The 13411-nt window shown below is 47.6% G+C and overlaps 3 protein-coding genes across 3 annotated transcripts in view; 1 reads left to right on the top strand and 2 right to left on the bottom strand.

The window, feature by feature from the left end:
* LOC117044871 overlaps positions 1–13411 on the top strand; it is a 628087-nt gene that overhangs the window by 255744 nt on the left and 358932 nt on the right. The gene's annotated exons all lie outside the window — the stretch shown is intronic.
* The window catches only part of LOC117044870, an 878236-nt gene that overhangs the window by 611703 nt on the left and 253122 nt on the right, over positions 1–13411 (bottom strand). The window lies entirely within an intron of this gene.
* Positions 5784–6743, bottom strand: LOC117044970 (olfactory receptor 52Z1-like). The gene has a single exon (XM_033145764.1). It carries the CDS (start codon positions 6741–6743, stop codon positions 5784–5786), a length of 960 nt encoding a protein of 319 aa, XP_033001655.1.

The following is a 13411-nucleotide window of genomic DNA, read 5'->3' as shown; positions in this document are numbered from 1 at the left end:
AGGATTCAAAACATAGAATGGTGAGAAATATTAGAAAGAGAATGAGAAAGACAAAAACATCCAGGGTGTTAGATCTCATTCCATGGATGCTTTCCCAGAAAAAGGATGGGCCATCAGCAGACCATTATGGGATGTTCTCCACCCTGCTTGGAGCCCCTTGGGAGTATCCAGAGGAAAGTCTCTCTGACCTGCTTCCTCTCCTCTGCCTTACTCAGGAGGAAACCTTCGGCCAGGGCCACCGCCTGGGAACTGGTCTCCGCTCCGCATTCCCTCACCCAGCTCTCCATCTCCGGGGGAAGGACAGCCAGGAACTGCTCCAAGATCACCAGGTCCAGCATCTCAGCTTTCGTGTGCCTTTCTGGCTTCAGCCACTGGTGGCAAAAGTGGTAGAGTCGGCTACAAACCTCTCGGGGTCCTTTGGCCTCCTGGCAGCAGAACTGCCTCAACTGCTGGCTCTTTACCTCTGAGCAGAGGGGGTCCTCCTCACCCAGGATCTTCTTCACTGGGTTTTCCCAGAATCCCCCACTGCTCCCAGTTTGGATGGCATGGCCTCTTCCTGCTCCAGGGCCAGCTGAGTCTCGCTTATCCATCTGTGGTCTCAGGAAGCCTCTAAGAGATCAGAAGGAATCCTTTGGTCTTCTGCAAAGTTCTGTCCGTCTGAATGAGAAGCTCTAGCAAATCCTACAAAATAAATAAATTGTTCTGTTACAAAAGTTGTACAATATCAGGTTCCCTGAGCAAGCATGGATGAGTCTTGGAGGGAACCAGGGTAGGACTGCACCACAGCCCAGACTCTGAGCTATCTTTGTAAAAAGGAGGAGGAGGAGGAGGAGATATAAGCCTCTAGCCCTCCTAGAGGGGAGATTGTGGAAATGTGGAGGCAAGTGAAGGGATTAATTCCAGAGCATGTGCTCTCTTTTTGAAAAGAAAGAGGAGGAACAGGAGAAGAAACAAGTCCCTGGCCTTCTAGCAATGCAAAATGTGGAGGCAAGGGAGGAGATTAATGTGAGGTGAATCAGCCTGGTGGCTCCTTCCTTCCAGTCGATGCATGAAGTTAGAACTGATTGACAAGGAAGTCACTGGTGCCTAGTGAGAAATGACCAGGTATCTTGAGTCGGAATCTCCTTCCTTGTAGCTTGAAGCCACTGGTTTGAATCCTACCCCCAAAGCAGGAGAAAACAAGCCTGCTCCCTCCTCCATGTGACACGGCCCTCCTCTCTCCTCCCTGTCTCCTCTGTTCCTCACAAAGCTTGGCTTGACCTCCTTCCTTGGCCTCCTCTGCCATTAAGGGGCAGGAGATGCATAGAGAGAGGAGAGAAACGAAGAGGTTTTGGAGCAGCCATTCAGACAGGCTTCCTCTGGTGTACAATGGCGCTGACCCATGTCACGCAGAGCCAAAGTCGTGCTAATAACCTTATTTTAAAAAGCCAGATTTCCATCTGCTAGATTTCCCAGGGGGCTCTGAATATTATTATTTTTCCTGAAAGGTGGGCGGAAACTTCCTCCCCACCCCCCCAAAAAAAGAGATATTGGGAAGCTCTGATCCAAAGGAAGGAGACTGTTCCTGCGACCTCGCCCCTCCCTGGCAGGACCCCCTGCCCCCCCCCCATGAGCCACCCTCCCCTGCATCCCTGGGACCCCCACCTTCTCCCCACAGCACCCTCTTAGGGGGGGGGAGGAAGAAGAGACCCACCAGATCCCCGTGGAGGAGTGCAAGGCAGCATTTGCAGGAGAGGAAAGCAAGGCTGCCCCCCCCCTTGCAGGAACAGGAGGGAGGGGCCTCGGTTCTGGAGGACTTAGCCCCCCCTTTACTTCCTGTCCTCTCTAGGAAGGCAGCTCAGTTCCCTTTAACCCTTGAAAAGCCGAGTCCACGCTGCTCAGCCCTCTGTGCGTTTTCTCTCGTGCATTGCACAATCCCAGAGATGCTTTTTTTTGGGGGGGGGGGGGGGACTATGTCAGAACCTTGGATGAATCGCCTTAAAAACAGGTGAGCAGTGAGTCTCCCCTCACGTTTTAAAAGGAGTGCTGCATTATTAGGCTGCCTCGCAGAATGCTTTCTATTATACTTTTATCATTGTTCTGTAACGTGCTTTTAATGTCAAAACAAAATAGGAAATTCTTTCCAGTAGCACCTTAGAGACCAGCTGAGTTTGTTCCTGGTATGAGCTTTCGTGTGCATGCACACTTCTTCAGATACACTGAAACAGAAGTCACCAGACCCTTATATATAGTGAGAGGGTGGGGAGGGGTATTACTCAGAAGGGTGGTGGGAATGGGAGATCGGCTGTTTGGTGTGGAAAACCTGTTGACGACTGTTAACGACTGCAATTGGTCCTAAAGGAAAAAGCAAGGGGTGAGATGGCTAAAGATAGCTTTGTCATGTATAATGAGATAAGAATCCAATGTCTTTGTTCAGACCAGGTTTCTCCATGGTTTTAAGTTTGGTGATTAGTTGCAATTCAGCCACTTCTCTTTCCAGTCTATTTCTGAAATTCCTTTGTATTAAGACAGCTACTTTGAGATCTTTTATAGAATGTCCTGGGAGATTGAAGTGTTCTCCTACTGGTTTCTCTGTCTTGTGATTCCTGATATCAGATTTATGTCCATTTATCCTTTGGCGTAGGGTTTGGCCTGTTTGTCCAATATAGAGAGCTGAAGGGCACTGTTGGCATTTGATGGCATACACAATGTTGGAATATGAGCAATTAAATAGTCCTGAGATGGTGTGTTTGATGTTGTTGGGACCAGTAATGGTGTTGTCCGGGTTTATGTGGCAGCAAAGTTGCTTTTAATGTGGTACACCGCCCTGGGAACTTCTGCTAAAGGGTGGTATATAAATTGAATAAGCACTCCTATTATTATTATTATTATTATTATTATTATTATTATTATTATTATTTCCCCAGCACTTGTTTGAGGATGTTTTTATGTCATGAAGGGCTCCGAGTTCCGCATTCTGGAGCGCCAGGCCTTTTTGAGAGAACTGCTGTGGAGCTGAGATGAAGGAGGAGAGACCATTTCCTCTCCATCCAGCAAAGCTGTGGAACCCCAGGAAGACACAACCTGAAAGACTGTGCCGTATTTTATTAAATTTTTTATGTCTCCTGTTTATGTTATCTTATTTTATGATGTATTGTAATTTTCATAAAATGTAGACACTGCTTGATTGTAAAAGCATACACACACTGCCCTTCAAAATGTTTTAATAAAATATGTAAAATAAAATTATTGCTAATACAAACTAACAATTGACAACTTCCAGAAATGAGTTTTGGAACCGCAAGGCGACATAAAACTATGAGCTCTCCTTAAAGAAGCTTTTCTGCTATTGTAACTGGGAGACTCCTAAGGAATCCAGGCTCTTTACTTGGAGAATGGTCCACAGGGGGATCAAGGGCAGCCTAAAAGATCCTGACTTGCGCCAGATCCAGAGCTCTGGCATCCTAGGGTGAGCGTGTTGAGAAGAAGTAGCTTTGTAAAGGGGAGACCCTCCCATGGACCTCAACGAGAGGGAAGCTGCCCTCAAGCCAGTTGTAAAGTTGTGCCATTGTTTTGGACATGTTGCGGAAACAAAGAGGCTTTGGATGTGGTGTCATTCTACTGCAGCCACATTCTCCCCACGGAACCACAGAATTGCGTCGTTGGAAGGGACCCCCGAGGGCCATCTAGTCCAACCCCCTGCAATGCAGGAATCTCAACTGGAGCACCCAGGACAGATGGCCACCCAACTTCAGGTTCAGAACCTCCAAGGAAGGAGAGCCCACCACCTTTGCACTGTTGAGCAGCTCTTTCTATCAGGATGTTCTTCTTGATGGTTAGTTGGAATCACTTTTCTTGTAACTTGAAGCCATTGGTTCGAGTCCTACCCTCCAGAGCAGGAGAAAAGAAACTCGCTCCATCTTCCATGGGACAGCTCTAGAGATTTGAAGATGACTCTCATATCTCCTCTCAGTCTCCTCTTTCCCAGGCCAAGCACCCCCAGCTTGTCAATACCCTTCTTCAACTGGGGTGCCCAGAATAGGACCCAGGACTCTAGTTGGGGTCGGACCAAGACAGAATAGATCAGTATTATGACTTCCCTTGGACACTGCACTTCTGTCAATGCAGGCCAGAATTGCATTAGCTTTTCTTGTTGCTGCACAATGACACACTTTTCATTTCTTGCTCCACCTCTTTAACTTCATAGAATCATAGAATCCTAGAGTTGGAAGAGACCCCAAGGGCCATCCAGTCCAACCCCCTGCCTAGCAGGAAACCATCAAAGCATTCCTGACAGATGGCTGTCAAGCCTCCGCTTAAAGACCTCCAAAGAAGGAGACTCCACCACACTCCTTGGCAGCAAGTTCCACTGTCAAACAGCTCTTACTGTCAGGAAGTTCTTCCTAATGTTTAGGTGGAATCTTCTTTCTTGTAGTTTGAATCCATTGCCCTGTGTCTGCTTCTCTGGAGCAGCATAAAACAACCTTTCTCCCTCCTCTATATGACATCCTTTTATATATTTGAACATGGCTATCATATCACCCCTTAACCTTCTCTTCTCCAGGCTAAACATACCCAGCTCCCTAAGCCGTTCCTCATAAAGCATTGTTTCCAGGCCTTTGACCATTTTGGTTGCCCTCCTCTGGACACGTTCCAGCTTGTCAGTATCCTTCTTGAACTGTGGTGCCCAGAACTGGACACAGTATTCCAGGTGAGGTCTGACCAGAGCAGAATATAGTGGTACTATTACTTCCCTTGATCTAGATGCTATACTCCTATTGATGCAGCCCAGAATTGCATTGGCTTTTTTAGCTGCTGCATCACACTGTTGACTCATGTCAAGTTTATGGTCTACCAAGACTCCTAGATCCTTTTCACATGTACTGCTCTCAAGCCAGGTGTCACCCATCCTGTATTTGTGCCTTTCATTTTTTTGCCCAAGTGTAGTATTGAAGGATAGGCGTGCCTGGCGTACTCTGGTCCATGGGGTCACGAAGAGTCGGACACGACTGAACGACTGAACAACAACAACAGTATTTTACATTTCTGCCTGTTAAAATTCATCTTGTTTGCTTTGGCCCAGTTGTCTAATCTGTTAAGGTCATTTTGAAGTGTGATCCTGTCCTCTGGGGTATTAGCCACCCCTCCTAATTTGGTGTCATCTGCAAACTTGATCAGGATGCCCTCAAGCCCATCATCCAAGTCATTGATAAAGATGTTGAATAAGACTGGGCCCAAGACAGAACCCTGTGGCACCCCACTAGTCACTTCTCTCCAGGATGAAGAGGAGCCATTGATGAGCACCCTTTGGGTTCGGTCAGTCAGCCAGTTACAAATCCACTGAATGGTAGCATTGTCTAGCCCACATTTTACCAGCTTCTTTACAAGAATATCATGGGGCACCTTGTCAAAGGCTTTGCTGAAATCAAGATAGGCTACTTCACCTACAATGCATCTACACCAGCAGAAGTTTCCATTAGTATTCCACATCCTCTACTTCCTTAGACCTTTTGGCCAGCAGATTTATCATTTGTGTAAAGTTTATGTACAGCCGTTTGATGCGTGAGAGGTCTGTGCTACTTACTTGTGTTTAAATCCTTCAGAGTCTCTTCAGAGACCCTTAACAAAACTATTGTTAACAAAAGAACTTTAAGAATCACACGGAACAAAGTTACAATAGTTACAGTGATGCCCATGGCAATTCTTCCAAACGTGGCCACAGGTGCAGCCAAAAGCCCCGACTTCAGGTCAACCTTCAGCAAGAAGTTGGTTCTCGGTTCCACCCCTCAACTAAGAGCCAGAATTCAGCACCTCTTCCCAATTTGGGAGAAGAGGAGAGCTGCCTGCTCCCGAATCTCCTTGGTTTTCACCCCGTAAATGATGGGGTTCAGCATGGGGGGAAGGAGCAGGTACACGTTGGCCAAGAGGATGTGGACGTACCGGGGGATGTTGTGGCCAAAGCGGTGCGCCAGGATGGTGAAGTAGGCTGGGGTGTAGAACATGAGGATGACGCAGACGTGGGAGCCACAGGTGCTGAGTGCCTTTCCCCGGGCATCTCTGGACGGCATCCGGAAGATGGACCTCAGGATCAGGATGTAGGAGACCGCAATGAGCACCGCATCCAGCCCCGTAGACAGGAGAGAGACGGCTAACCCGTAGATGTTGTTGGCGGTGATGTCTCCGCAGGACAGAGCAGCCACAGCCATGTGCTCGCAGTACGTGTGGGGGATTACGTTCGTCCCGCAATATGGCAACCTCTTCAAGAGGAAGGCAAAGGGGATGGCCGTGCAGCAGCTCCGGACCACACCAGCCACCCCCATCCGGACAATCAACCGAGGCGTCAACACCGCGGAGTACCTGAGCGGCCTGCAGATGGCAACGTAGCGGTCAAATGCCATGGCCAGCAAGACGGCCGACTCTGAAACGAAGAGGAAAACGAGCAGGGAAGTCTGGGCAATGCAGGCGGCGAAGGGGATCTCCCCGGCACCTGCCCAGAAGATGTCGAGCATTTTGGGCACTGTAGTGGTGGTGAGCATGAGGTCGGCCCCTGCAAGAAGGGAAAGGAAGAGGTACATGGGCTGGTGGAGGCTGCGCTCAGTGGCGATTATCAAGAGGAGGCCAGAATTCCCTGAGAGGGCCACCAGGTACATCAGGAAGAAGGGGATGGAGATCCAGAGGTGGAGATCCTCTTTGCCTGGGATGCCCACCAGGATGAAGACAGAAGGGCTGGTTCCTGTGTGGTTGGAAGCGGACATGGGAGACATGACTTCTCAAAATCTTCCAGCCGGCTTAGAGGAATGAAGGAGGCGCTTGGTGATGGTGAAGCTGGAGCAATTGGCAGCCACCAAGGTGTGGAGAAGCTTCTCTCTTGGCGCCCCTGTGAAAACGGGAGGAAATGCCAGGGCCAGCCCAGTTATCAGCCACTGGCTTCCTCCATCCAGGAAGAAGCTAGTGGATGTTCTGTGGACGCACATTTGCAACCACACACACAATCACACACCTGCTCCCACCCAACTCCTCCCAGAGTCAAGCTGAGATTTGTTGGAGCAGAGGTGAATGGAGAACAGCCCCATTAAACTGCAAAGCGCCATGCTGAGGTTACTCTGGGGGGGGGGCATTTTCCTAGGGTGCCCTTAGAAAAAGCTGATCCCGTCTGATAGCCGTGCCTCATAAGAACGTAAGATTAGAAAGAGCTTCCAGTGACCAGTTGGTTCCTGAATCCTCGGCTGGGCTGCTGGCTACTCCCCTTCTTCAAATTTAGGGGGCACATGAAATGTGTACCTACAAATCAGGGCACACTTTCCCTTCCATACTTAGGGAAGACTCAGGTAGGTAGTCGTGTTGGTCTGACGAAGTCGAAATAAATTTTAAAAATTAAAAAATTGTCCAGTAGCACCTTAGAGAATACCAAGTAGTTCTGGGTATAAGCTTTCGTGGTATCTGAAGAAGTGTGCATGCACACAAAAGCTTGTGCCCAGAACTACTTGGTATTCTCTAAGGTGCTACTGGACAATTTATATTTATTTTTTATTTATTAGGGCAGACTGACTTCCTCTGCCTGGTTCCACAAGCTGCTTGACAGATTTCCTGGCCAGCAGTTCCAGCATTGATTCAGTACTCTGTCTGCTCCCACCCCTCCCCCGCCAATAACTTCCTTCCTTCCTTCCTTCCTTCCTTGGAGGATGGATGGCGGCTAACAGATTGAGGTTGAATCCTGACAAGACAGAAGTACTGTTGTTGGGGGACAGGAGTAGGGCAGGTGTGGAGGATTCTCTGGTCCTGAATGGGGTAACTGTGCCCCTGAAGGACCAGGTGCGCAGCCTGGGAGTCATTTTGGACTCACAGCTGTCCATGGAAGCGCAGGTTAATTCTGTGTCCAGGGCGGCTGTCTACCAGCTCCACCTGGTACGCAGGCTGAGACCCTACCTGCCTGCAGACTGTCTCACCAGAGTGGTGCATGCTCTGGTTATCTCCCGCTTGGACTACTGCAATGCGCTCTACGTGGGGCTACCTTTGAAGGTGACCCGGAAACTGCAATTAATCCAGAATGCGGCAGCTAGACTGGTGACTGGGAGTGGCTGCCGGGACCACATAACACCGGTCCTGAGAGATCTGCATTGGCTCCCAGTACGTTTCCGAGCACAATTCAAAGTGTTGGTGCTGACCTTTAAAGCCCTAAACGGCCTCGGTCCTGTATACCTGAAGGAGCGTCTCCACCCCCATCATTCAGCCTGGACACTGAGATCCAGCGCCGAGGGCCTTCTGGCGGTTCCCTCACTGCGAGAGGCAAAACTGCAGGGAACCAGGCAGAGGGCCTTCTCGGTAGTGGCGCCCGCCCTGTGGAACGCCCTCCCATCACAGGTCAAGGAGATAAACAACTACCTGACATTCAGGAAATACCTGAAGGCAGCCCTGTTTAGGGAAGTTTTTAATTTGTGACTCTGTATTGTATTTTGGTATTTGTTGGAGGCCGCCCAGAGTGGCTGGGGAGACCCGGCCAGATGGGCGGGGTATAAATAATAAATTATTATTATTATTATTATTATTATTATTATTATTATTACTTCCTTCCTTTTTCCTTTCAGCTTCCTTTTTAGAAATCTCTTCACTTACAGGAAGTTTCCTCTTTTTTTGGCTATCTAAAGTACTTTTATTTTATTTTATTTTTAATTCAATAAGTTTTATTACATAAAATGTATACAAAAGTTTTAAATTTACATAAGAGTGCATACTTACATAAAAACAAATGAAATAGCCACTAAAAGGAAAAGAAGAGAGAGAAAAGAAGAAGAAGAAGAAGAAGAAGAAGAAGAAGAAGAAGAAGAAGAAGAAGAAGAAGAAGAAGAAAATAACGGAGTGGAAGAAAGAAGAAGAAAAAAGATACATTTTTTTAAAGGAAAAATTACATTAAAATTGGTTGACTTCCACCGCTGCGTAACACTACCTATAGAAGTTTCCTCTTTTGAAAACAAATATGACAGTGTTGGATTTTCTTGGCAATCCCTCCTCTACCCCCCCCTCTGCTTTTATGCCCCTCCTTGCCCTCTACTTTCCTCGCAGGCTCTTCTACACACACACACACACACACACACATACACACACACACACCGGCCGCCATTCAGGTCTTCCTGTTCTAGCAGGGAACCCAAAACACAGAGAGCAGACAACTCACCAAGACCCTGCTCTGGGTCTCTTTCCTTCTTTGTGCTGCCGGAACAGTGGTGGTGGTCAGGGGTGGACTTTGGCAATCTTTGGTAGTATGGCACCCTGAGTGAGGCCGATATTTGGCGCTCCAAAATGAATCTTCTCAGTGGTGGGTCTTCTCAATTCTGCCCCTCCTGGGCTCTGGGCCATGTGCAGCGGAACCACATCCTCTGTCCTCAATCCTGTTCTGGTGCTGATCTTCAGACCACGAAGCTCTCCCTGGTAGAAACGACCAGTCAGGGACTACTTGACATCTCCTTTCCTGCAGTCAGGTATGTGCTGTTTATCCATTTTTGGCAATCCTAAGGCAATAGGGGACGCAGGTGGCGCTGTGGGCTAAACCACAGAGCCTAGGGCTTGCCGATCAGAAGGTCAGCGGTTCGAATCCCTGCGATGGAGTGAGCTCCCTTTGCTTGGTCCCAGCTCCTGCCAACCTAGCAGTTCAAAAGGACGTCAAAGTGCAAGTAGGTAAATAGGTACCGCTCCGGCGGGAAGGTAATCGGCGTTTCCGTGTGCTGCTCTGGTTCGCCAGAAGCGGCTTTGTCATGCTGGCCACATGACCCGGAAGCTGTACGCCGGCTCCCTTGGCCAGTAAAGCGAGATGAGCGCCGCAATCCCAGAGTCGGACACGACTGGACCTAATGGTCAGGGTTCCCTTTACCTTTACCTTTAATGCAATATACAGTCAGAACTGGGACATTGCTGTCCTGTCAAACTGGTGAAAAAATCTGAATTATTAGACCCAAGATGGACCGCCAAGTGTCTTCTCCAGACCACCTCAGAAGAAGTCATAGGAAGCATTAGCCAGAGCAGCAAAGAGTGGAAGGTTATGTGTCCTCCTCTTCCCTACCTCAGAGTCCCAGGAGGGGGCCTGGAGCAAATTAGACTCCAGAGGAATAAAATCGGTTACCGTAAGTGAAAGGGGAGGGCCAGCATTTATTACGAGAACCTCAGGGCTGAACTGGGATTTCAGCCAGGGATGTGCTACTCACCAGACGATGCCCAGGGGCCCAGGGTGCTACTGGGTTTACTAGGGTTTCAGACAAGAGTGTGGGCTTGTATTGATGGACAAGCCTACAAGCAGAGCCTTTAGCGGACTACAATGCTGCTGATCCTTGCATCAGCTTTGCAGGGTTCTGTCACTGCAGCCTCCACAGTAGTTTGTTTCCTGCCTTTCTGTTTAAAAGACCCCCTGCAAGGGGGTCTATTTGGGTAGTAGGACTACATTTGGGTGAAGGAGCAGGAGTTCCTAGCTTCAGCCCCAGCACGTTTAGTTAAAAGGACTCGAGAGACATGTTACAGGTGGGTAGCCGTGTTGGTCTGCCATAGTCGAAACAAAATAGAAAATTCTTTCCAGTAGCACCTTAGAGACCAACCGAGTTTGTTCTTGGTATGAGCTTCAGGTATCTGAAGAAGTGTGCATGCACACGAAAGCTCATACCAGGAACAAACTCAGTTGGTCTCTAAGGTGCTACTGGAAAGAATTTTCTATTTTGTTTCAAGAGACATGATCCATTTTTCTGAAAAGGCTGCCCCACCCATGTGAAGGATGGGTCTGCCAGGGCCAGGCCATAGCAGCTTCCCCATCCATTGTCTTGTGGCAACAGAAGATTTCATACTTCTGCTTACGCAAGCCCTTTCCACACCAGGGCTGATGAGCGGTTGCTTATCACCCAGAAGCAGAATAATAACTGAGATTCAATGCAGCAATTAATATTTTATTACATTTACATCTACCTTTTGTCCATGACAGAACTCAAGGCATCCCAGGCAGTCATTCACTTGGGCAAGCATGTAATATGGGCATCCCAAGAACTACAACTGCTCTGATGTCCATCTTCAAATATCTCAAGGGCTGTCATGTGGAAGCTAGAGCAAGACTTGTTTCCTGCTGCTCCGGAGCAGGGGTAGGCAACCTAAGGCCCGTGGGCGGTCAGGGAATAAGCGTGTTTTTACATGAGTAGAATGTGTCCTTTTATTTGAAATGCATCTCTGGGTTATTTGTGGGGCCTGCCTAGTGTTTTTACATGAGTAGAACGTGTCCCTTTTGTTATGTGTTGAAGTTCTCACCCTAGGCCACTAGGGGTGTTGTGTATATAGTTTCACTCTGCCCACCGTGACTGCAGTTCTCACTCAGGTCCACATGCAAATGAAGGATTGAGAGTGCCGTTCACGGATTGGGCAGCTAGAGAGAGTTGTTACTGTTTCATGTTACTGAGTACTATATAAGCAGGCTGGCTCAGCCCTTCAGCTCAGTTCTGTTCCAGCCTGAGAATAAAGAGAGCTGCTTGGAGAATCACCATGTTGTCGTCTGCTATGTCCACCAACTACTTAATACTTTTATTTAAAATGCATCTCTGGGTTATTAGTGGGGCATAGGAATTCATTCATTCCCCCCCCCCAATATAGTCTGGCCCACCACATGGTCTGAGGGACAGGGGACTGGCCCATGGCTGGAAAAGGTTTCTGACCCCTGCTCTGGAGGCTAGGACTCAAGCCAGTGGCTTCAAATTGCAAGAAAGGAAATTCCAACTAAACATCAGGAAGAGCTTTCTGAGGGTAAGATGAGCTGTTTGACAGGAGAACAATCTCCACCAGAAGATGGTGGACTCTCCTTTCTTGCAGGATTTTAAGCAGAGGTTTGATGGCCGTCTATCATGGATGTTTTAGCTGAGATTCCTGCATTGTAGGGGGTGGACTACATGACTCTTGGGGTGCCTTCCAAATAATATTTATTGTATTTTCCAAAAACAACAACAAATTAAACAAAAAACAACAACAATGAACTAAAAAAGAAAAACCAAATACAAAACAGTTAAAAGAAAAAACATCCAAAAATAACAACAAAAAACAATATGTCATTATACTAAAAAAAAATTTCCATTTTCTTATCATCTTTTTCTGACTTCCTCCTGTTTCCCCTAATTTACGTCCCTCGAGAATATTTCACGTAACTTCCGAATTTAACCCTTATCACATCTTTTATAAATACCATTCAATCTGAAATTAAAACATTTAAAATCTAAAATCATTTATATCTAAAAAATTTCTCAATCAAATTCTAAATTCTATAATCTCCTGAAATTTTCTTTTGCTTCAAATTATATATGTGACAGCCTATCCTTCTTCTAGAATCAAAATTTCAAATATTACAATACTTTTTAAAATACAATTTAGATTTTCCCCATTCTTTTTCCACCGCGTCGTCTCTCAGATTACGGATTCTCCCGGTCATCTGCCACTTGGGGTGCCTTCCAACTCTACCATTCTATGATCCAGGGTCACTATCCTGCTTTGCTGCTTAGCCTTCGAGGCGGAGCCTGCCAAACCATCTCCTTAGAAGCTGCTTTATGGGCTGCTGTTCCTTTACTGCCACCCTCCCCCTCTCTCTCTTCCGTGTCTCTGTCCGCCCTTCCCACCCTTCCTCCCCAATCACCCGCCATCTCTTCTGCCCTCACCTCTCACCCCCATTTCTGCCAGCTCTCAAGCTTTTCTCCTGAGGTGTCTCACTCTCCTTCGCTAGCACTGGATTCCTTCTGCCTCCTCTTCCAGCTGGCTTCTTATCTCTCCCACCATAAGGCATTGCCTTCCTCTTGGGTCCCATAACTCACCGCCCCCCCACACACACCTGAAAGTAGGGAGTTCTGATGGTGGTAGAGGGTTCCTATGACAAACCCATGTATTCAAATGTAGCTCAAGACTGCCACCTAGAGCATCTGGGATTTACACACCCCTGCCATAAACCACGAATAGATAGCTGTTCAGTGTTTTGTTTCTAGATATGCTTCCCCACTTTTTGCTCACAAATGCTAACTGGCAACCTTTCAAACATAACTGCAGTGTCCTTAGGAAAGTGGAGGTAGCCTCTTAGCATGGCTGCATAGACTGTTTACATCAGACATCAGGTGTGACTCACCATTGGGCAAAACAACAGTCTGTCTTGGTGAAAAGGCCAGATTCATCTAGTCTCATAGTCCCATAAATCTGTGAGGCTTTAATCACAGGCCTTTTCTTCCAGGAAACATCTAACTGGAGTCCAAAGATGCTGTAAGATGTAACTTGGCTGCCATCCTCCACTCACATACCTGGGAATAAACCCCAGCGTACTCAGCAGGAGTTACTTTTGACTCTACCTACACTGACACCCGTTGACCGCATGATTGCAATGCCTGAAGGACACACACACCATTAATTTTTGCAGTGACAATGGACTTTTATTTGATCCAAT

Source organism: Lacerta agilis, chromosome 4, assembly GCF_009819535.1.
Source record: "Lacerta agilis isolate rLacAgi1 chromosome 4, rLacAgi1.pri, whole genome shotgun sequence".
NCBI classification, from domain to species: Eukaryota; Metazoa; Chordata; class Lepidosauria; order Squamata; family Lacertidae; genus Lacerta; species Lacerta agilis.
The sequence above is the reverse complement of the archived record's forward strand: the minus strand, read 5'-3'. Positions and strand labels throughout refer to the sequence as shown.